This window comes from Macadamia integrifolia, chromosome 13, assembly GCF_013358625.1.
Source record: "Macadamia integrifolia cultivar HAES 741 chromosome 13, SCU_Mint_v3, whole genome shotgun sequence".
Classification (NCBI taxonomy): Eukaryota; Viridiplantae; Streptophyta; class Magnoliopsida; order Proteales; family Proteaceae; genus Macadamia; species Macadamia integrifolia.
Window position 1 is genome coordinate 16,744,301 of NC_056569.1, and position 25,768 is coordinate 16,770,068.

General features: G+C 39.6%; 1 protein-coding gene across 1 annotated transcript; it reads right to left on the minus strand.

The window, feature by feature from the left end:
- Window positions 1–2,630: 2,630 nt before the first annotated feature.
- On the minus strand, window positions 2,631–4,343 carry LOC122059185 (fatty acid amide hydrolase-like). Its single transcript, XM_042621865.1, has 5 exons — window positions 4,165–4,343; window positions 3,932–4,011; window positions 3,332–3,427; window positions 3,011–3,120; window positions 2,631–2,915 (listed from the first exon to the last, which is right to left on the minus strand). The coding sequence occupies exons 2-5, from the start codon at window positions 4,008–4,010 to the stop codon at window positions 2,907–2,909; spliced, it is 294 nt and encodes a 97-aa protein (XP_042477799.1). The 5' UTR covers window position 4,011; window positions 4,165–4,343; the 3' UTR covers window positions 2,631–2,906.
- Window positions 4,344–25,768: the final 21,425 nt, after the last annotated feature.

Consider the following 25,768-nt stretch of genomic DNA (forward strand, 5'->3'; position numbering starts at 1 on the left):
CTTTTTATTAACTTAATCTACTCCCTAATCCATTACTAAGTCTCATCATATATGGGTATAGTGCTACGCAACGTAAGTGGCATTTCTTACCCTATACATTGGGCCTCAGAAATACAAGCTCGTTGCAGGCAGGAGTCAGCCAGTCCCAGTCAGAGCCTCGGTTCCCCGGCTAACCCCTAATTAGTAACCCCATAAAATATACACATCAGGCATACAGTATGTCATTTCCTATCCACATCCATCTCAGGTACAGTACGTCGTACCATGGAATAGTGCACTACTGATTAGGCAGCCATGTATGTAGGGATTAGTCCGTACCCAACCCCCTACAGACAAGGGGTTGTAGCACTTAGGGTGATGATAACCTAGCCCAGCACACTGCATGATGCACATCCATTTATCACATTGACACACAAAATTATGGGCATCTGCACATGTCCCTTCTTTCCTGTCTTACTTTCCACATGTCAAGTCCACCAATCCACCATTGTAGAGGTCATCAAAACAAAAAGATAGCACATCCACAACCAAGTCATGCAAGAACATACAATGCAGGCAAAGAAGAAAAATTTAAGAAACACTCCAAAAATAAGTCAGTCCAACCCACTCACTTTGATCCTTTGTACTGGCTGACTTTCCTTTTTGTTTTGAACAAATTCCCACACTGCTAGTCAAATTTCCTAAAACTAGAATATATATATATATATATATACTAGTAAAAGTGCACATACAAATGCACGTGTGTGTGTGTGCGTGTTGTGTCTGTTTGAGAGAGAGAACAAATTGTCTACATCAAACTAAATTCTTTTTAATCATATATGATATCCATTGAAGCGATTAGTAATTTAAGAATATGATTAAATATTAATTTTAAATTTTATTAAGGGTCAAATTAATATTGAGAGTTAAAAGAACACCTCAAGATTTCTATGGAATCTTCACCAAAAATTTCCTATGGAATCTTATACAATGGAAGTTAAGGTGGTTGATAAAGATCGAGAATGTTCAATGCAAAGCTTAATTGGTGGTTAACGGAAGTAGAAAATTAGTATGATCAAAGTTGCGAGTCTATTACACATATGTAGTTGATAGTTTCAACCTTAATATGTACATTACAAGGCATAAATATAATTTATAATATATTTCAAGTATTATACATTCTACAAAAGATCAATGGTCACCAATTTTATCATTCAATGTTAATTGGCTTTATTCAAGTTATGGATCCTCAATGTTTCTTGCTAATTATAAATCAATATCTTAAAAAAAAAAAAAAAAAAATGAAAGAGAAAATACACTAAACCATGGTAATAAAAAACTATTATACAATAGTCTGGCTTAATCCATAGCTACAAATAAGACAGGGTGGGTAAAGAATCAAACCAATGTGTATTGGCTAAGGAACTAAAGTATGTGCAAGCTTGTATGGACTTGCAGTGATACAAAGGGATGAGGGAAATACCCACTAATTGATGCATCATATAGGTAAATTAAAGGCCACTACTTAGGAATTCGGCCATTTGGAGATAATCTAAAAAATAAAAAATCATGTAGCAACTTACAAACCTCGACAATTTTAAAGTTCTAAAAAGTAGGACCACAAATCTATTGAGATATAGAAAAGAATAAATACGAAACAAATGTAATGAAAGACTACGGAGAAATGTTAATACTTTTTAGTAAGGTATATGTGGAAAGAAGGCACCAAGCCAATAATAACTCTTTACATAATACTACTTGCTCCTCATCACTCGATATTGGCAAGTACAAATTTCATGAATTCCATCTCAGTCTTTACTCATTTACTAATCTTAATTGAGAGTTTTTTTCATAAGGATTAGATAATTGATAGTCTCCAAAAGGGGATTTGGTGGTATCTGCAAGTGATAATTCCCATTCTCAAATAGAAATGCCTAGACACAGGGCATTATCTTGGCCTGCACCAAATCATAACAAAACATCCCATTTGACTACTGTAAATTTTAAACTATCTAATACCCAAAAGAAAGGTAGATCTGAAAGAATCTACTAGAGCTCTTTAGGATCTAGTCAAATATCATTGTATTAGAAAAAATGTTAAAGCTCAACATCTCTAGGGATTCGCCAATAGATAAATCGCATTAAACAAACATCTACTGCAATAAAAATTGATTACATGGAATGAGCCCCGACTTCTTTCCCACCCATCGATAGACCATCTGTGCTAGGGTTTTAAGAATCGGTATCCGATTGGTGGTATAGGCATCAGTCAACGTTGATTCTGGATTGGTGATATGGTATGGACATATGGTAATATAATTAAAAAATAACTCTTGGCATCGGTACCAATATTTTTAAGGGTAAAAGCATCCACCACAGATGATAGACCAATACTCGATCCAATACCATGAAGTAAATCCATGGTCCATGTAAACAAATCCTTGGATTCTAAGAAGTTCTTAAAAAACCCATCAAAACTAATGACATTTTCTCTCAAATGAGATTATGAAAACCTGCTTGTTAAGATCCATGAGAATCTAGCTACCATGAAATTTTTGATTTACATGAATCTATGATACAAATCGATTGCTTTGTGGATTATCCCGCAATTCTATTTTTATTTTTAGTTTTTATTTTTTATTTTTTTTTGTGGGCATTGAAACATTTATCGATTAGGAGAAGATATCAGTTCTGGTCATCATGGGAATGGGTTGTGGAAGTAAAAGCCTATAATTCCAATGATGCTCAGCCTCAGACTTCATTCAATAAGTTGTATGGTGTTCAGCAGCATTGGTACAGGGATGAGGTCATTGAACAATATAAAATATAAATTTAAAAAATAAAAATGAATCACGAATGTAGGAACAAGAAAAACCTTGAGGTGGGAACTCAGGTTTAAACATGGGTTTTTCTGGTATCACAGTCCACTACAATTCCTACAAATTAAAAACAGCCTTTCGTTAGTCTCTAAACAATCCAATTAGGAACTGTGTAATAGGGAAAACAAAGATTATTTAGCATGTAATCAAACCTCAATCATTCTGTTATGCTTCTTCAATAAACACAGGATTAAGGACCCTACAAGTGGAGCTTCAAGCAACCAAACGAAGAACTTCAATGCAAACCCTGTTAAATGAGGAGCTGTAAGAAATAAACCATATCAGAAGACGTAACCATCTCAGTCAAAGCATCACTTATGATTCCAAACTAAGCCACATATATTCTAAAATTTAGAAGGAAAACGAATAAAAATGTAAGATTGAAAATGAAGAATTATAAATCAAACCAACCAAACGGAGGATCCATAAATGGTTAGAGATGATGAAACGATGGACAGGAAAAGCTATCTAACCTTGTATGGCTTTGTATTCATACTTGACTGCCATCAAATCAACTTCCTCCACCGGCAACATCACTCGCTTGTTGCCCATCCTTGAAAAAACACCCCCTGAAACTCAATTCATTTCAAAGTTTCGCAACAACGACATCGATTCAAATCCCATTTGCAGAAACTTTTCAAGAAAAAAATGAAATCAAACGGGAATGTTTGAGAGAGAGAGAGAGAGAGAGAGAGAGAGAGAGAGAGAGAGAGAGGGGTGTGGGAGTTACTAATTAATAAAGAAATTAATTAGAAAAGTAAATGAAATTAAGAAACCAATTGGTATTTCTTCAGAGAACAAAGAGTAATTACAGATAGTGGGGAGGGAATGAATAATTATGGAGGGATTCTTGAAATGTAGAGGGGTATTTATGTCAGATTGAAAAGTTTGCCAAAAAATTGAAGTATGTACTTTTATAGGATACATAGATAGATAGATATATTCTAAAATTTAGAAGGAAAACGAATAAAAATGTAAGATTGAAAATGAAGAATTATAAATCAAACCAACCAAACGGAGGATCCATAAACGGTTAGAGATGATGAAACGATGGGTAGGAAAAGCTATCTAACCTTGTATGGCTTCGTGTTCATACTTGACTGCCGTCAAATCAACTTCCTCCACCGGCAACATCACTCGCTTCTTGCCCATCCTTGAAAAAACACCCCCCGAAACTCAATTCATTTCAAAGTTTCACAACAACGACAACGATTAAAATCCCATTTGCAGAAACTTTTCAAGAAAAAAATGAAATCAAATGGGAATGTTTGAGAGAGAGAGAGAGAGAGAGAGAGAGAGAGAGTACCTTTCAATATGAAAACAGGGGAAGAAAGTAACAGAGCTGATTCGAGGAAGGAGACGATTGTTTTGGTGGGAGTAAATACTTGAGTAAAGAAATTTAAATTGATTTAATAAAAGGTACCCATGATTTGATAAAAATAAAATATAATGACAAAAAGTGTAATAAAGAAAAATAAGGGTATTTAAATAAGAATGGAGGATAAAGTAGTAAGAAAAAGATTAGGGTAGAGAGAGAGAGAGAGAGAGAGAGAGAGAGAGAGAAGGGGGTGTGGGAGTTACTAATTAATAAAGAAATTAATGCTCATCCTTGAAAAAAAACCCCCACTGAAACTCAATTCATTTCAAAGTTTCGCAACAATGACAGTGATTCAAATCCCATTGGCAGAAACTTTTCAAGAAAAAAGTGAAATCAAACGGGAATGTTTGAGAGAGAGAGAGAGAGAGAGAGAGGGAGAGAGAGAGAGAGTACCTTTCAATATGAAGACAGAGGAAGAAAGTAACAGAGCTGATTTGAGGAGGGAGACGATTGTTTTGGTGGGAGTAAATATTTGAGTAAAGAAATATAAATTTATTTAATAAATGGTACCCATGATTTGATAAAAATAAAATATAATGACAAAAAGTGTAATAAAGAAAAATAGCGGTATTTAAATAAGAACGGAGGATAAAGTAGTAAGAAAAAGATTAGGAAAGAGAGAGAGAGAGAGAGAGAGAGAGAGAGAGAGAGAGAGAGAGAGAGAGGTGTGGGAGTTACTAATTAATAAAGAAATTAATTAGGAAAGTAAATGAAATTAAGAAAGCAATTGGTATTTCTTCAGAGAACAAAGAGTAATTACGGATAGTGGGGAGAGAATGAATAATTATGAAGGGATTCTTGAAATGTAGAGGGGTATTTATGTCAGATTGAAAAGTTTACCAAAAAATTGAAGTACGTATATGTATCCTATAAATGTAGAGGGATACTTTTATTAGAATATATATGTATTCTAATACATACATACATATATATATATATATATATATATGTATTAGAATACAACTAATGTGAAATCAACTCAACTTGATTCAACTAGAGTCACTTATGTCCTCCTTTTTGTGTTCTATAGGTTCTTATTGGACCCAGAGGGTTTTAGATTAAATCTGGAACCATTTTAGCTAATGGAAGCCTAACCGACTGGAGACAGTGGAGCCAATCGTCTAGCCTATGGTCTCCCACTGGTTGGGCCAGAACCTATAGAATCCGATTCTGCCAAGTCCTCTATTGTTCCTGCTGTGTTTTAACTTGGGATTTCTCTAGTTTCTGATATCTGAAGTCCTCAGAGAAGGGGTACTTCCCAATTCCTTCTTCAATTGACCATTTAAACTAAGTTTTTGGAGTCTCATAAATTCTATTTACATGGGTAAACACCAATTTCAGCAGAATTACAGGGAAGAAATGAAAGTACTTCAGAAATTAATCTATAGCTTCAAATCTACCCAATTATTTCAGAATTCCCAATATCCCTTACTATACACAACCATAATTCACTTTGATTATTGTTAAAGTGGGATTAGGAAGGGAGACACCCTTCTCTTAACTAGGGTTTACTAAAATTCTGCCAATGCAACTGAAATTCTGTCCATGCAATGGAATTCTGTCCATGCAATTTGGAATTCTGTCCATGCAAATAGATTTCTAACCGAATTGGTAGATTCCTAAGTCTGTTCCACCAATTGGGTTTCTATGATTTATGGAAAATTCAGGGCTTCCACTGCATGTGACAGAAATTCCTAAGTTCATGCATGGGAAATTATCTTCCTAACCCTTTTTACTATGGAACATGATTCGACACTTACTTGTTACCAACCTGATCCAAGAGTGATCTCAGGTATGATAATTCTCTTCCTATTTCTCTATCTTCTTCTTCTTCTTCTTCCTTCTCCTTCCTTCTTCTTTCTCTCTTTTTCTTCTTACTGTTTCAGATTGAGGAGGGTTAATTGAGTCTCCACCGAATGGCCCTCATCCCTTTTATATATAACTTATGTATATACATATACTTATATATGTATACATGTTATACTATAAAATATTCTGTTATAACCTTTTAAATTACTAGTGAGGAAAGGATTCTCAATTAAAAGAGGTATGCGGGTCCCACTAAAACCGAACAATGGTTCTGTCACACCAACCAGCCGGCCTGGTTAGTCTAGAGCTCTCCCACCGGTTGGGTTGGAACTAGTTCCCCTCTGATCTATAACACTCCCTATCACTCCTATCTCCTATTAGGGGGTTAATATTTACCTATTAGCCCACATTTCTTGTTGATTCTTCCAACACTGTTGGCAGAATGCATAGGTACATGTTGGGTTATTCTTCCCTTCTTGGCATTCTACTGCTGCCAACCAAGCTAGTGTTGACCCTTCCTTCCTGGTAACTTTGCCTATCCAACAATAAAGTAGATGAGTGAATTTAGGGTATTACACAGTTAGAGAGGAATGTGGGCTTAGCGAGAAAGAATGCTAATGATGTGAGAGAGAGAGAGAGAGAGAGAGAGAGAGAGAGAGAGAGAGAGAGAGAGAGAGAGTTATCCAAACAGAATTTATAATTACAAATCATGAATGCACCCATACCTAAAGAGATGTGTCTCTCGAAAAAAATCTTTGCATCGTCCCACATTGAGGATTTGGTAGGAGTGTAATTTGATCCATTTAAAAGTATAAAAATGGAGGGTATTTCGATCCATTGAAAAATTATACTAAAAACTGGAGTACATAGTTTTAATAGTAGTATGATACATATATATATTTAGATTATTTAAATTTAGATTTAAGATCTAATACCGCTAAATGGATTTGAATATGAATCGAATTTGAATTTTTGACTATCCGTTTACATCCCTACCTGTATTATGCCCCAACTATATAGAAGCCCATATTCCAATTTAAGGCTTGCTAACAAATTCCTATTTGATTCCCCCCTAGGAAGAAGCAAGGAGTAGTGATCGGATACTACGACTGACGATAGATCTAGGGTTTTTGTGGAAGAGCATGAAGGCTGGCCGCCTGACAGAGGTAGACAATCCCTTCTTATGGATTTATGGCAGGTGAAGGCAAAAGAGCAACTGCAGGCATCGGTGATTTTAGAACCAGCATTACAGGAAGAGGGGGCTATTTACACCTCAAGTGCACAACCGACGAAAGCTTCTTATTCTACTATTGTGGGAGGAGGAATTCTAGATGTAGATAATTTTCTTGATCCTATTTAGGTTGGTTCCTTGACAACAGTTATTATTCTATAGGAAGTTTATGAGAAGTGGCTGGGAAAGTTTCGTTTTCCTCTCATTGGGAGAACGAACTTTAGATTTATTTCTTTGGATGCCATTCGCAAGGAAGCAAAGGAATCATGCTCACTGAAAGGAAGGGTTGCCTTTGCACCGATGGGTAAAGGTTTCTTCCTCCTTCAATTTGAACTGGAATCAGACATGATCATGATTTGGAAGCAAAGTTATATCAAGATTGGTAATCAGATACTCAGATTCCAATGCTGGAAAGGTATTTTAATGTGCATGAAAAATAGGCAGTAATGAAGATGGTCTGGATCCGTTTTCCAGACTTGCCGATGGAGTACTGGCATGAGAAAGTACTGCTCACAGTGGTATAAGCAGCGGGCAGGCTTATGTCAATTGATCGGTGAACCCGAGCAACTTCAATGGGGGGATATGCTATCGTGGAGGTGGGCATTAAGAGAGTGGAGGAAATTCAAGTTGAGCGCCGGCAGCCTGGATCAGGAGAATGTTTTTGGTTCTCTGAAACTATACAATATAAAGATAATTTGGGAATGTGCGGGTACTATAAGAAGATTGGTCATAACATCCAATCTTGCAGATATTTGAAGAAAATGGGTGCATAGCCTAATGCAACAACTAGTTCACAGAGGGCGGTTAATGCAAGTGGTGGTGGTGACGATGAACAACCTCCATCTGTGGTGGCCAATGTTTAGTCGATCAATGTTGAGTCAGACGAGCCATGTCAGCAAGAAAATTTGGAGAAATATTGTCACTCTTATCCAAGGAGTCCTTCTAATTTGGGAGTCGATGGATCTCCTCAGCTTAGGGAAGTGGATCGTGGGTTGTCTCTTTCCAGAAACAAGATGCCTAGTAACAACTCTATTGGAATCCTGATCCCTTTCCATTAGGGGGTTGATGACTCAAAAGTTGTGAGTAGAGACCATATGGGGCAAGTGAATCATAGTAGAAAGTATTCTCCCTTATCTGGGCATCAATATGGGTCGGGGGGTCTTCTTTTGAGGAACCCATGGCCCAATTGTCTGATGAGTGTGGTGGGTCTTCCTCTTCCAGTAGACAGCACCCGGAACATCATATTACTACCATCCAACCAATGACCCTTCAGGAGGGGTAGTGGTATTGTATCATGAGGAGATTGGCCGTGTTGATGATTTGGCTGCTTGGGCAACGGACAGGCAACGTCCTGAAATAGACCTTGGTCACAGGAAGGAGAAGGGGGTAGCTCCTAATGAATAGACCAAAAGGTCTGAAAGGCTTGCACACATTACGAAGTGATTGATGAAGTTCCTCTATTGGAATGTTAGGGGTTTCAAGAAGGTTGCAGCTCGTATGGCCTTGAGGAGTATAGTTAAGGAGAGAAATCCCAATGCCATTTGTCTTGTAGAGCCAATGCTAGATGCATCTATTTTTCAAGCTTTGTATTTAGTAAAATTGGTTTTAATGTGGAATTAATTTCCAATGAAAGAGTGGATAAGGTGCTAAATCTTTGGCTGATGTGAGGAGAGGTCTCTCAAAGCCCTCTATTATTTCGGTCTTTGATCAACAACTTACTTTCAGATTGATTGGAAGGGTAAGCAAATTTTTCTTTCCCTTATTTATGCAAGCAGCTTTAGAGTGAGAAGGAGGGACTTGTGGACTTAGCTTGCTTCTATTCTAGGGTAGACTGAACCATGGCTTATGGTTGGGGATTTTAACGCCACTCTTGCTTCGCATGAGAAAGAACGAGCTGGGGTCTTTTAGTATGGGATCGGCTGTTGAATTTGATGCTATGATTGATGCTTGCTCCATAATCCAGATTCCATCCCAAGGACCAGTATACTTGGATTAATAACAGGAGAAGGGGGAATGTGGCTGCTGTCTTGGATAGAGGACTTTGCAATGAAGCTTGGTTGGACCACTTTCAGGAATGTGCTCAAATGGTTCTTTAGCGTGACTTCTCTGACCATTGCCTTATTTTGATTGTTTTTGAGGCCTGCCCAAATCTAGGTAACTGCCCTTTCCATATGCATAAGTTCTGGACTGAGTAACAATCTTTTCTTAATGTGGTTAAAAAATATGGTTGCAGAAGATATTTGGCTAAGGTGCATATGTTTTATCCCAGAAACTTAAGATGCTTAAGCCTGCTATTCAGATTTGGTCTAGACAGGTATTTCCAAACTTTGAGTTAGAACTGATAAAAACCAAAGAAGCCTTGGCTGTAATTTAGGAGCAAATTGAAGCTTCTGGGATGGATGATATTTTAATTGGGAAGGAAGCAAATGCAAAAACTGCCTACTTGAATACTTTAAAAAATCATGAAAAATTATGGGCAGAGAAATCTCGCATCAAATAACTTAAACAAGGGGACAGAAATGCAAAAATTTTCCACCTCTATACAAATATTAGAAGGGAAAAAAAAACACTATCAGAATTGTACAGCATCCTGATGGGTCAAAAATCTATAATAAAGATGGGCCTGCCAGCTAAATAATTAAGTATTTTGAAGATCCACAAGAGAGTGCCAGAAACTGATCACTTGGAGCTCTTGGACGCAGTACCAGCTTTAGTGGATGAGGTCGACAGGCTTAGCTTGGATTTGATCCTTGGCTCAGTGGAGATCAAGAGGGCGGTTTAAGACCTGGATCTGGATAGCTCTCCAAGTCCAGATGGCTTCCCAGGTTATTTTTTTCAGGCATTGCTGCTGGGGACTTCATTTGTGCAGTTCGAGATTTTTTCATCCATGGGAATATGCCCACAGGTATCAACAATAACTTTCTTGCTTTAATTCCTAAAGTTGATGATGCCTCTACCCTGGATAAATTTTGTCCTCTTTGCATGGGGAACTTTTTGTGTAAAGTGATATAAAAAATATTAGCTACAAGAATGTCTTTTCTCTTGCCTAGACTGATATCTGAAGAGTGGGGAGCATTTCAAAAAGGGAAGTTGATTCAAACAAGCATTGGTTTGGCTTTGGAAATGGAAAATGTGATGTTCTTTGCGACCAGTTGAGGGGGAATGGGTGTCAAGATAGATATTAAAAAAGCTTTTGACACCATTTTATGGAGTTTTTTAATGCATGTTTTGAGGCACTTTGGTTTCTATTTTATCAGATCCTATGTTCGTAAAAAAATTCTATTTTATTAAATGGAGGGCTTGTGGGGTATTTTACTGTGGAGAGAGGCCTGCAGCAAGGAGATCCAGTGTCTCCTATTCTTTTCATTCTTGTTGAGGAGGTATTATGCAGAGGTATGAAAAGGTTGGTTTATGATGGGAAAATCATGCCTTTACAGGGGTCTAGAGGTGAGTTGATGTCAATTCATCTTTTATTTTTTGATGACATATTTATTTTTATAAATGCATCCATCAAATATGTTAGAAATCTAAATGCTTTTCTGAGAAAGTATCAAGATTTCTCTGGGCAGCGGATTAATCTTGACAAAAGCAAGCTCTTTATGGGGAAGATTAGCCCTTCCCGTATAAGAGCTATCTCAGATGCTATGGGAATTTTTAGTTTACAACTTCCCTACAAAATCCCTTGGGGTTGAAATTTTCAAAGGTAGGGTAAAGAAGCAGTTCTTGTTATCTGTTGTTGATAAGGTGAAAGATCGAATGGCTGGTTGGAAAGGAAAGCTTCTCTCCATGGCTGGAAGAGTTCAATTGGTTCGTTCTGTGGTTCAAGGTATGCCTATTCATAGTATGTCAATATACTGGTGGCCAGGCTCTCTTATTTCCCTCCTGGAAAAATGGATGCGAAATTTCATCTGGATAAGTGATGTGGATAGTTCCAAGGCTATGATGGTTGGTTGGGAAAAAGTATGCAGGCCTAGGGAGGAAGGTGGTTTGGGTATTCGAAGACTTCGAGACATTAACAAATCCCTTCTTTGTAAATAGCTGTGGAACATAAAGCATAACACCTCTGGGATTAGTAGGATCTTTAAGGCTTGTTTCTCTCCAGTGGAAATCTCAGGGATAGTCTAAAGAGGAAGAGGATGAAGACCGAGATGAAGATGATCGTCGAGGGGAAGAGAAAAGAGAAGAGGAAGGTGAAGCCATAAGATTTTAGAAACTGAAAAAAAAATTGGCATACTCCAGATCTGAACCATCACTACCCATCGGAGAAACTAAACTAGATAAAGACACAGCTAGTCGAGGCCGATCAAGAACCCCCTGATCATAGTACCTTACTTTAGAGCAACCCGAGCCAAAAAAAGGGCACAAAACGGCATCCTTAGCCTGAAAGCTCACACGCTCAAGGGTATTTTTCTGACAGAAGGAACTATAAGTAGGGATTACTTACAAAAGGGTGTGGCCTAGACTGTATCTTTAGCTAAAACAGGTTCAATCTGAAGAAGAGTGATGGCCTTCTCTGTTTGGCCAAGTCTCCGTAAAGTATAGAATTTTGTTCAATGCAGAGAGCATTGGATTATAGGAAATGGGAATGATATTAGCCTCTGGAATGACAATTGGCTAGGGGCCAAATCAATCACAGAAAAATGTGGCATTAACCCTGATAGCACTAAAGGGTCTTCTTTGAAGGTGGCTACTTTAATTAATAATTACCATTTGGGATATTCTGGCTGTTCGATTTCCTCCCCAACAAAACTGTTTTGAAGAGGTCTGCTCCATCAGTCTTCCTCAGTTTGAAGTGAAGGACAAGTGTGTTTGGAGCTGTACTACCTCGGGCACCTTCTCTTCCTCCTCAACGTGGGAAGAGATTAGGAAGCACAACCCAAAAGTTCCCTGGTGCTCCATGGTCTGGAATAAATTCATACAACCAAGATAATCAACTTTTGGGTGGCGTCTCAAGCATTCTAGGCTGCCCACTGATGATGTGCTACTAAGGGTATCCTAATTGTTTTCTTGTGCAACCTGTGTTCGAAGCACTGTGAATCTTTTACCCATCTTTTCTTGAGTTATAGTTTTATTGTGACAATTTGGGAAAAATTCCTTCATTGCTTTGGTGTTTCATGGCCTAAAATTGAAGACTTAGTTTCTCTAGTTCAATGGTGGATTAGAAAGCGTAGGATCTTAACTATAAAAGAAGCGTGGTCTATGGGTTTCATCATTGTGGCAGACAATCTTTAGAAGGAAAGAAATGCTTGGCGTTTTGAAGGAAGAAGCGTCGACAATAATCGTGTTTTTGAATGGATAAAGTAGAACTTTCACAAAGTAAATGCCATCCTATATGATCAAATCAAATGGCCTTCTGACCTCATATGTTGTCGAAGCTTTGGCTGCATGCGGGGTCCAATCAGGCTTCACATATATTGGAGTGTTTGTGAGGGTAGCGGCCAGAAAAAGACCTCTCTTCTTGGGTGAGTATGGAATGTTGCTGGGTTGGGTTACCTTAGCCAATTATCATCTCTGTCGATCGAAAATGAAAAGTCACATCCAAGATCTGTAACTCATCATAGCTGGGGGAGGGTGACAAAATTGGGTGTCTACAGAATGCCCCTCTTTAGCCGAGGCATGTGCCAATAGCTGAAGGGCAAAGAAAAGAATGACCACATTTTGTCACCCGAAGCATGTACTACTGTCATCTTGTTCATAAATGATAGAGTTGAAAATGCAACAGATAATATCTTTAACTACTCATAGTTTAGGATCTTACCTGGGCCATCGATTATAGGAAAGAAATTCGTTGCTCTTTCAATCCTGCAAAAGATGTTAGCACTTGATCTTTGACTTTTCCTAGGCTGGGCTTTCATGTGCTAGTTTAGGGAAATCTGGTCTCCAGGCTGGGTCTTTCGAGCCAACCTGGGCTATCTGTTCTCCAGGATGGGTTTTTCGAATCAATCTAGGTTATTTGGTCTCCAAGCTAGGTCTTTCAAACCAATCTGAGCTTCTTTCGAACCAATCTGGGCTATCTAAGATTGTCAATTATAGGAAAGAAATTTGTTATTGTTTCAATCTTGTAAAAGACATTAGTATTCTGTTCTTGGCTTTTCCTAGGCTGGGCTTCGTTCTACCAGTCCAGGGAATTGACTGATGGGATTTGGCCACTTGGGGCCAGTTCAATGAGATTGGGCCGCCTAGAGCAGGTATAATGAGATTCTTTCTTTTCTTGATTTTTGCCTTTTGTCCTTTGAATGGGATTTTTGAATTTGAACCTTTGGATTGGAATCTTTGATTTGCTTCCTTTTTTTTTTATGAATTTGATTTGAATTTTTTTACTTTCCACATAAATTTGAATTGAATTTTTTACTTTCAACATGAATTTGGCTTTCACCTTTCACATGAATGTGATGTAAATTTTATCTACCACATGAATTTCCTTTGAATTTCACTTTCCACTTGAATTTGATTTTTTCCTTTCACATGAATGTGATGTAAATTTTATCTACCACAAGAATTTGCTTTGAATTTCACTTTCCACTTGAATTTGGTTTTCATCTTTCACATGAATGTGAAGTAAATTTTATCTACCACATGAATTTGCTTTGAATTTCACTTTCCACTTGAATTTGGTTTTCATCTTTCACATGAATGTGATGTAAATTTTATCTACCACATGAATTTTCTTTGAATTTCACTTTCCAGTTGAAATTGATTTGAATGTGCTTTGAATTTGATTTGCATCTTGTGGTAAGAATTTTTGAGTTACACCTTGAAATTGGTTTTTTTTTTTTTGAGAAAATAAAATTTTTAACCATAAAATGGCCCCCCTTACTCATTTCTCATTCTGATTTTTTTGGGTTGAGAATGAGTTATGGTGGGCGAGGTCGGGTTTTTTGAATTTCCTCGAAGATTTGAAGATCGTTTGAAGTTCTTCGCATTTTATCGGGTTTCTTCAAAATTTTCTTTAAAGATCTTCAATTTTTCTTTGAAGTTCTTCATCCTCTCTTTGAAGATCTTCAAAGTTCCTGAGGAGGGAGCCATTTGGAGAATTTGAAATCTTTTTGGGATTTTTTTTAAATTATGAAATTTCTTGGGGTTCCCTGTAATTTTGAAAAATATAGCCGAGAGAAAAAACAGGACTCGCGGAGGAATCCGGTTAGATGGCGCAGAGAGTTGTGGTACTTCATCTCAGGGGGATGAGGGTCCCAGGGACTGGTATACTGGATGGACACTCCAGAGGACTCGAGGTCACATATGTAACTCCGTATGGGGTACGTGGGTGAGACTTTGTATTTTATTCACTTCACTTTATTCATTCATTATTTTTTTTATTTTTCAATTCTTTATATATATATATATATTTTTTTTTTTTTAATGGGGGAGAACCACCCGCACTGGCCAGATACGGTCATCCGAATTCACCCAGGATTGGTACAAAGTGCTTCTTCCCAGGGTCAAGGAGCTAGTGGATTCATCTTACCTAAGCAGATTGGCCTCGTTGGAGACTAGGAAGTTCAGCCTGGCATTGGCAGGAGGCCTGATTGAGCGGTGGTGGCAGAGTACTCACTCTTTCCATCTCCCCACCGGAGAGATCACCATCACACCCTTGTGCTTCTATGCCTTGACAGGCATACCATTTGGGGAGAAGCCCCTAATCCTTCCTAAGACTCTGATGGCAAGAGAGTTCATAGACCTGACGAGTGTTGACACCCAAGATGATAAAAAATATGTCCACCTAGGCGAGATCAGTGCTCGTTGGTGGAGGATTGGTGTAAGAGTGAACCCTGGTACCATTGCGCAGGTGACCCATTCCTTTCTCCTATTTACTGTGGATCAGTGTCTTTTTAGTGACCTCCGAGGTAGGGTGGATATCCGTATGGCTGCCCTCTTCCGGAACCTTCGGGAGGTGGACACTTGGGATTGGGGTGGGGCCACCTATGCTTACTTGTTGCGGACTCTTGACCTTTTATCATATGGAGATCTAGGCCTCAAGGGAGCAGGCTACATTCTCTAGGTAGCTTCTTATCCCTACACACATTTCCTTTCATTTGATCACACCTCATTACTTTGACTTTTCAATTCAGCCCTGGAGTTATGAACACTTGGAGTTATGGTCCCCGTACTGAAGGATCCTCAAGCATCGTTCTTCCCCATAGCCATGAGATGGGAAAATGGTCAGGTACTTAGGGGCCGCTGCCATCCTCCAGGGGCCACTGCTTGTTCCCTTTTGAATGGGCTTATAGAGGTAAGTTATGTTTGACATTAAATTTCCCTCTGTCTTGTGCTATACTTAATTCTTCTGAATTTGCAGGTTACTTGGAGGCTTTTTTGGCATCTTAGGTTTCCTGACCTTGGTGAGGTCGCTCGGGCTCTATTCAGGGGTCTCTGGGGCCATGCTTGGTATTTGGGAGAGCGGGTCACCCTCCAGTGGTTCGATTCTATCATGCGCTTCCCTCCTTGTCTTCCTCCACCTACATGCATCACCTAGAGCGCATCCCTGTGGATCAGATTGAGGGATTGGTTGAAGGAATATGGGATGATTCCTTCCTAGACTAGAGTGGGGATTGCAGGACCTTCCCCGAGGAAGAGACCGTCTTTACTCCTTTTGGTCCCAGAGGCCCATTGGGTATGTTTCCCTTCCTGAATATCCTTTTTATACTTCAAATCCTCTTTTTTTTTTTTATTTATTGATGTTCTTTCAATGGAGGACAAGGCATGCGGCCCCTTCTTCTGTCTGGCTGCAATCGTATGGTACTTGGTTTTTCCCATGCGTGGCCTTCCACTGCTGCAGGTGGTTCTCACAACATGGCCACTATCGCCTTTCATGGTTTCCTAGGTTGGTCTTATCCAAATGTAGCCCATCCCGGTATCCCTCAGCTTCTGGAATGTAGACTGGATAAAGATGCTTCTCTTGGGCTGCCATTCCATATGACTGTGTGAGTATTGAACCACTTCTCATTTGATTGTCCTTTAACTTCTTTTGGCTGATAGAGTCTTCATCAGGTGTCTCCGGAGGCCTATGCAGAGATTAGGAAAATGCACCAAAGTTTATGTGAGGTGGTGCTTGATAAGGTATCATCCCTTCTCTAACCTTATCCTTCTTTATTTTCTCTTATTTTGACCATTCCCTATATTTCCCAGGAAGGGGAGAATGCTACCTTAAGGAGACAAGTCAGCTCTTGCCAACAAGAGCTTGCCCAGTGTAGCATGCAGATTCAGGATCTTACTTAGAGGATGGAAAACTCGGGATTGGCACCCGTTAGCTCCTCGATGTTCCATGAGGATGACCCCGAGTATGGATCAGACGAGGATTTTGACACTTAGGGACCTGTTCTTGTAGTTCTTGCAAGCACAAGCATATGTATATCTTTTTTCTTTTTCTTTTTCCCTCCCTATGTTTAGTCCTTTTTTTTTTCTTTTTGTATAGACTTGGCATTTTATGAATGGAAATCTATCTTTAGCATAAAGAAAATATCCGTTGTTTATGATTCTGAATTTTTAGGCATAATTAATTCCACAACTCAAGTCTTTATTAGAATAATCAAAATAACACGAAAATTCAAATATTACCTGACATTATTACAAAGTGAATTACATAAAATGGAAACAACCTCCCTACCACAGGCAGGATATGTAGGTAACAAGGTGGGGAGACAGTTCTTGGGCTGGGTAGAAGTTCACCAATTCCTCTAGGCCCTCTGCTTCCAATCCATATTGTCGACTGATGTAAGCGGGCAATTAAAAGGACGTGTTAGTCAAGCCCATCAACCTGACGTAGTTGCATCTAGGGGTCTTCATTAGAAAATCTCCTTGTGGCCTCCCTGGGCATCTCCATGCAATGCCCCATGCAGTTCTTCCTTGTAAGTGCTCATCCCAATTGACGATGAGCTTGAATTCTGGGACTTCTCTCTTGTTTTGGTAGCAAAGAGCTCCGAGTTGGCATTCATTTAATGGTCTGGCTAGCTTCAGTTTCTCAAGTCGCCAAAGTTGAAAGATAGCAGGACTTCCTTGATAATGATCAAGTCCAAATCTATGGTTATGACTCATGTCATCAAATCCTTTAAGTGTCTACGTAGGGACTGTGGGGATGGTATCTCCTCCTTCCTTTATTTACTTTACTACGTCCAGGAGTCTGGAGAATATATCTAGCTATCATGCAAAGTAGATAAGCATCATATGATCTTTGCTGATGGATTCCTCCCAGTGATAGATACCGAATGAAGATCCTGGCCACTTTCAAAATGTCAATTTTCCCATATCTAATGAACTGCTTCATTTCGTCCTTTTCCCATCCGAAGAAGTCCTAAATTTCCATTGAGTAGTCTTTCTTCAAAGATGGTTAAATCAATCTGCCCTTAGGTGGAGATAGCATACAAACTCAAAATTCTTCGAGAGTTGGGTAGATCTCAACCAACCCAAACCAAAATACATGAAGATCGATATCCAAGTGCTGAGGCACCTGTCGGAGAAGATTGTGATGTAGCTCTATACACCAGATCTGACTGAGCCTTGACATACTCATAGATTCTTGTAGTCCTGGTGTCATTATATTAATGTCTAAGGTCCATTTCCTCAATGTCTCATCTAAAGAGTCTATGACTTTTCCTAAAACCATCACATGCAAAGAAGAGATGTAATGATTTTTCAAAGTATCACTCATTAGCTTATTGACACAACCAAACTTTTACCACTGTTGCACCAAAATCTTTTTTTTTTTTTGCTAATCAAGGATGGGGAGTGAACTGGCCTTGATTTACTAGTGCCGGGTGGCAACTTTAGGGGATGGAATTCTGATGAGAATTTAGAGGACCATAGGCGGATGACAGATAACTAATGTCCTTGCATGCCAAATGGAGATTCTTGGGGGACACAAGCTATGATGATCTTTTAGATACATTGATTATTAATCTAAGAACCAATTTATTGCCTTGAGATTGTTGAGACCGCACTTGCACATGTCAAGTTGCTTACGTATCCCTTGAGAGGAATCGGGTCTAGCGTAGTTCGGGCTATTGACCCTTTTAGACATCATATTTCTTGAGTTGATCCATGTTGACCAATCCGGGTATTTCTTCGCCATTGTGGTATATGAGTTTTACAGCCTTACCTGGTAGAATTTCTTTGAAAGCGAATGGGCCACTCCAGTTGGGCCTGAATTTTTGGCTTGGGTCATCAATTGGGGCTCTTTGTTCTCGAAGAATAAGCTCACCCTCTTCTATGTGACGGGGGTTCACATTCTTGTTGAAGGCCCTTGCCATTCTTAGTTGATATTTCTTCAGATTAGCCATGGCCTTCATACGTCTTTCATCGAGAAAGTTGAGCTCGGCGTGCTTGGCCTTCACCCATTCTCCTTTAGGTAACTGACTATCTAGAAGCACCCTTAGTGATGGCACTAGGATTTCAATGGGTAGAATTGCCTCAAGCCCATATACTAAGGAAAGAGGAGTTGCCCCTGTTGAGGATCGTACAGAAGGCCGATATGCCCATAAAGCAAGTGGTAACTTATCCGCTCAATCCTTATGTGTTTCAACCATTTTTTGTAGGATGACCTTGATATTCTTGTTAGCTGCTTCTACTGCCCCATTGGTCTGCGACCTATAAGTGGTAGAGCAGTGCCTTTTGATGCCAAACTTTTTGCAGATCTTGTCAGTTTTTCCCCATAAATGGGATCCTTCATCTAATATCAGCTCTTAGGGCACTCCATATCGGCAATTGATATTTTTTTGGATGAATTTTGCCACCTTAGTAGATATGAGGACTGTATATGACTGAGCTTCTACCCACTTGGTGAAATAATTAATGGCTACCAAGATGAACTTGTGACCATTGGATGCTTTTGGGTTGGCCTTTCCTATGATATCAATGCCCTAAGTAGAGAATGGTCAAGGAGAACTAAGTGAGTACAATTCTATTGGCAGGATGTGTATGATATTGGCAAACATCTGACAATTATGGTATTTCTGGACAAAGCTCACACAGTCTGCTTCCATTGTGTTCCAATAGTATCCTAGTCTGAGAATCTTTTTAGCTAGCATCTTGGCATTCATATGGGATCTACAAAGGCCTTGATGAATTTCCTCTATGGTTATTGCAGCTTGCTCTTCATCCATGCATAATAACTATATTCCATCATAGGACCTCTTGTATAACAAGTCCCCTTGAAGAATAAACTGGGTGGCATATCTCTTTCGAAATTTCTTTTCTCTATTTGTGGCTTCAACCAGATACTTCCTTTCCCTAACGAAGTCCACTATATGAGCAAACCAAGACCAACCATCTATGGTGAGAGAGTTCACCAAATTCTAATAAATGGGTCTACTTATTTGTTCCACTATGAATGGTCAGACTCTAGCCATAGGATTGCATTCTACCATGGAAGCCAAGGTTACAAGGGCATCGACAAACCAGTTGTTATCTCTCTAGAAGTATTCGAACGAGATCTTCTCAAAGTGTCTAATCACTTCTTCTAGATGTTCTTGATGCAGCTTCAGTTTCTTATCTCTAGTCTTCCACTTTCCTTGCTTCTGATAGATGACAATGGATGAATCTCCATACACCTTGATCCTTTTCACCCCAATAGTCAACACTGTTTCGTGCCCTAAGGTACAAGCTTCATATTTAGCAATATTGTTGGTATAGGAAAAATCAAGGCGGAATGATGATGGCAAGTAAAGGCCGTCTGGAGTGATAAGCAACATTCCCGCACCACACCCCTTTTGATTAGCTGCTCAATCATAGAACAATTGCCATTCATTAGTTGCGTCTTCTTCTTTTATTGCTGTGATTTCTTCATCTGGGAAGGCATCATCCAAGGCTCTTCCCTCTTCTGTAGGGTGGGCAGCCAAATGATCGGCTATAGCTTGCCCCTTGATAGACTTCTGAGCAACATAGGTGATGTCAAACTCTGATAACAGCAGCCATTGAGCCATCCTTCCTATTACAACTAGTTTCTCAAAGAGATACTTGATTGGATCTATCCTTGAGATCAAATGTACTGGATAAGCTACCATTTAGTGTCGCATAGCCTTTTTGTTGCCCAAATCAGTGCAGCATAAGTTCTTTCCAAAGATGTGTATTGGGTCTCATATTCCAAAAACTTCTTGCTGAGGTAGTATATGGCATGATCTACCCCCTTCTCTATCTCTTTTTATGTTAGCAATGAGCCTATGGAATATTCTCCCACTGATAAGTACAACAGAAGTGGTTCCCCTTCCACTGCTGGTGTCAATACTGGTGAGTTCATAAGATATCCTTTTATTTTATCAAAAGCTTGTCGGCATTGCTTATTCCATTATGTGGGTTGATCCTTCTTTAGTAAGATTGGTTCACAGATCGTAGTTAGTTGAGCTATAAACCTGCTAATATACTGAATGTGACCCAGAAAGCCTCGTATTTGCTTCTCAGTGTGAGGTGTAGGCATTTCTTGGATTGCTTTGATATTGATAGGGTCGACTTTGATGCCCCTTTCATTCACGAAGAATCCCAACAAATTTCCTGTCATTGCCCCGAATACTCACTTTTGAGGTTTTAACTTCAGCTGATATTTCTTGATCCTTTCAAAGAAGTGTCTTGGTGCGGGAATATGCCCCTTCCAATCCCTTGACTTCACTATCATGTCGTCTACATAGACTTTCACATCTTTGTTCATCATGTCATGCAGTATGGCTGTAGCTGCTCTTTGATAAGTTGCCTTAGCATTCTTCATTCCAAAGGGCATCACCTTGTAACAATAGATTTCCCATGGAGTGGTGAAGGCTATCTTTTCACAATCCTCTGGGTGCATGCTCACTTGATTGTACCCTGAGAATCCATCCATAAATGATAGCAAGGAATGCCCCGTTGTGTTGTCAACCAATACATCAATGTAAGGTAGTGGGAAGTCATCCTTAGGGTTCACTTTGTTAAGATCATTCGTACCTTGCCATCTTTCTTTGGCACTGGTATTATGTTGGCCAACCATTGGGGGTATTTTCCCACTTGTAAAAAACCTGCATTCCACTGTTTCATGACTTCTTCTCTAATCTTTTCACTCTATTCTGGGCGCATTCTTCTGAGCTTCTGTTTGACTGGCTTTACCCTGAAGTGGGTCGAGAAACGATGTTGCACGATGTTGGGGTCTATACTAGGCATATCCTTATACGACCAAGCAAAGACTTTGGCAAACTCCTTTAGAAGACTACTCATTTGCTCTGCTTCTTCATTATCCAGGGTAGTACCAATTTTTACCTCTCGAGGATATTGGTCAGTTCCCAAGTTAGTAACCTGGGTATCCTCATAGATGGGCTGCGCTTTCTTTGGTTTGCATTGTTTTATTAGGTCATGATAATTATTAAGATCATCATTAGAAAAAGGAGGCAAGTCATACTCGGAATTAGAAATTTCATTCATGAAAGGAGGAGTAACAGACTCAACATACACATACTCTAGACTTTCCTCAAGAGGGAAGATTGACATGTAATCATAAACAGAAGATTCAACAACAGACTCGACGACTGACTTGATGCATTTATCAGTGGTATTTAGGCTCGTTTACTTAATAGCATGAGTAAACCTAAAGTTCTCTCCAATAGTTGTCCAATTCAGGAGTGGGTCAATGGCTTGATGGGTGAGCAGATGTGGCAAAGGGCCTTTTTCTTCTTCCAAGAAAATCACTGCTATTTCTTCGGTGGTGCTGACATTATTCTCTTTGACAGATGCTTTCTTCTTCACAAATACGAGCTGATCAACCTCATGCTCTCTGAAGCCGAACTTTCTGAGGGGTGAGAAGTGGTGGAGACTGCTCAATCCTCTTTTTATGGGGTCCAATTTTTCAATCCTATTCATGGAGGCTATCCCTGCTCTTTGGTCACATTTCTGACCACCATCATTGACCTTTCCATTGTAATTGATTTAGGCACAGTACATGTAGACCATCATTCTCTGTGCTCTCCTTTGCTTTGCCTACATGCTCCTTCTTCTAAAGGGCCTAGGCTTGAGCTCATGTAGCTCCTGAGCTCATAGTTCTTGCAGAAATTTCTAGACGTGGCTATTCATATCAGTGGGAAACTATAAACTCTAGACGAGTCTTATCTTCTTTTTCCATTCTCTCTTCAGGAGGACCCAGGGGCTTGGTGCTTCCTTTAACTAAATCAATGTTGTAGGGTTGCTAGAGGAAGACCCATTTTCAATTAATGCAATTTCTGTTATCCTAGTGATGTAGCTGTCTTGATTACTTTCCTTGGTCTGCTGTTGTTCTACCTCATGAGTTACCCAGTCGAACTCATCTTGAAAGAACACTTCGAATCCTGGTTACATCTTTGTGGAAGTTTCATCAAACCATGGCTCAACATTTCTGCAAAAGGGAAATTCTTCTCCTTCCCTTACGAAATACCCATAGAGAGTGGGATAGTAAGAGGTGGATTTTTTTTGGTATTCTTAGTACCTTCTACCCCTTGCTGGCATTGTTGCTTCTTGGTCCAGGGGTTTGAGGAGTGTACCCTAGACCATTTCTTCCTTTGTTTACCACCAAAGTAGGTAGCTTCGAAATACCCTGATGATACTTCCTTAGTCCCATTCTAGGAAAGTGCATGTTCTTCATCATCTGACTCATCGACGGGCTCCAGACTGCTTCATAGTTAGCCGATATTTTTTCTTGTGGTGTTTCCTTAGCAAGGGCTGCACAAGTTACTTCTATTTCAAAACCACTAATTCGGACTTTATGGTCTTGTTCTTCTCCCTTTTCAATGTTGGCTAAGGTGTTAACCACTTTGGAATCCCTGGCTACTGTAATCACATTCCCCTCGTGAATGAACTTCATCTTCTGACGGAGACTGGAGGACACAACCTTTGCATGATGTAACCATGGTCTTCCCAAAAGCATGTTAAAAGATGCTTATATGTCAATGACCTGGAAATCAATATCAAACATCACCGGGCCAATCACTATGGTGATGGCGAGGATTCCAAGGATTTTCCTATTGGTGTTGTCATATGCCCATATTGTCTGATTTGATGGGCTCATTTCTTCTATATTAACACAAGGGTAGAACATTCAAAGCATATCCGTTGTCAATGAGGACCTGGAGAATGACCTTTTCAATGCATTTTACTATGATGTGCAGAGTCCTATTATGTTGGGCTCCTTCGAGGAGTTCAAAGTCTAAGAACATCAATGACTGTACTGCATAAGTTACTCCTACTATTTGTGCGAGATGTGTTGGACTTTCTCGATCTGAACTTACACATTGGTGAGGAACTTCAAGACTACTTCATAATGTGAAGGGGAGGCCATCAATAATCCCCAAATTAAGATATTAGCCTGGGCCTTCTTGAGTTGAGCCAAGACTGGATTCTCTGGTTCTTTCTTTAAGCCACTTGTTCCAGCTTCATTAGTCCTTGATTGTTCTACTGCTAGGGCCTTGCCCTTGTAGTCTCTTCCGCTTCGAGTCTCCATTACACTAGTAGGTTTCTTCACAATAATCTCCGTGGGATAGCGATTCTCATCATCACTGTCTGTTATGGTAACTATCCCTACCATAGGATCATCATCTTCTTCAGATTCTCCTTCCCTGCTTAGGGTGGGAAGTCTAGGTCCTCTACAGATATCAAGAGCCCTAGCTGGAAATTTCTTGACCACATTGGAAAGGCGTTTGACCCCTATATCTATCATTTCTACAGGTGTGTCATGTCCTCCTACTTTTTCAATGTTTCCCATTTGCTCGGTGTAGTAGTGTTCACTGATGACACTTCACCTAACATTTGGTTTTATCTCAACCGAGTGCCCATAGGCGCTACTCATTTGCTCTGCTATAAGGTTTAATTCACCTTCAATAATGATCTCAAATCCTTCACTATCTTTTGAATCTGATGCCGGCTCCTCCCCTTCTATGTGGATCGTGAGTGCTGATTGGATAGCATCTTTGGGGTCAATCATCATGTCATCTTCACCGATTGCATATATAGAATATCCTCCAAGATCTCTGGGTGAATAATACCCAGAATCATCATCTTCATTATTATTCCATGGTCCTTGTTAATCATTGTCATCCTAGTTCTCGTACTCATCATTACTTGGAGAATCAGATTGATCCCCATCATCACTGTCGTCCTCATTGTCATCGTCATCGTCATCGTCATTGTCATCATCCTCTTCTTCACTGATTTTCCCCTCATTTTGTTCTTTATTAGATTCCTCATAACCATCGAATTCTCTTGCATCCAAACGTTCATAGTATTCAGAGCGTATGGATCGAAAGATTTCCATAGGGATAGACTTGACCTCATTAGCTCGAAGCCTGATCAGATCAAACTCATCATATTCAGTGTCACTCCCTATGTGGATTAAGGAGGTGTGCTCTTTGATTTATTCCCCTATTGCCAATGCCATTACTGCTCTGAGGAGGTCATCTGTGACTTCTTCAATTGTCTCCGGATTGTCCTCCTGAGGTATGGTTGTCTGAATCAAAGGAGTGGGATCAACATCTTGACTTTTTCCTAAGACATTCACTGAACCTATTGATGAGGATATCTTTGGAGAATCTAGTAATGCAAGCATATCCTTCCAAATGTATTTGCCCATCCATCCTTCTTTTGGGTTATCCACCAAACCTTGAGAATGGGAATGGTATGATGGTGATGAGGGATACGAGGCAAGGTGATATGAAGGTGATGTGATGTAAGAGGTGGGATATTGTGATGAAGATAAGGGTGGTAAGATGATGATGATGGGGCTCCTTCTCCTTGATAGTGTGGTGAAGGATGATGGTATAGTGGAGGTTGATGTTTCAATGAAGGTTGATGGTATGGTAGAGGTTGGTAGTATGGTGGAGGTTGAGGGTATGGTATGGTGGATTCTCATGTTGACGATGAAGGAGGGATAGCAAATGTTTGATCTTCTGATTCTTCTTTCGATGGCTCTTCTCTTTTGGGAGTCATCATGACCTTGGCCCTTTGACTCATGACTTTTCTGTAGGCCTAGGAATTTATGTGATTCTTTTGAGCTCTGGGTGTGATGAGTTGAGTGAGATTACTCGTTGTTGCTTCTTCTTCTAGGTTGTACACACGACTAGAGTGAGGATCCCCAAAATCATAGAACATGGGATGGAAAAAGTGTCTATTTGCATAGTATATGTAGAGGGCCCTTTGAAAAGAGTTGCATTCCTTTCGACAAGCCTCCTTAATGAAGTTGATGATATGCCCTACTATTTTTGAAGGGAGGGACAATCTTTGCACAAGCAGCAACTTCTCTTTCCACTCATTATGCCTCCCGATATGGTACTTCTTGGATTCTCTAATAAGATGAGTTGGATTAAAGAATCAAGGATCCTAATCTAGCCGATCATTTACCATTGACAACATATTGACGGTTCCATGATCTGGGAGTGGATCGGTATTAACATTGGGAGGCTATTTAACTTTGACCTCAATAGTCCTATTGTCTACCAAATCCTGGATTGCATGTTGAAAACCTAAGCATCTTTCAGTGGTATGCCCCTTCTGAGTGTGGTAAGCATAATATTCATGGTCCCT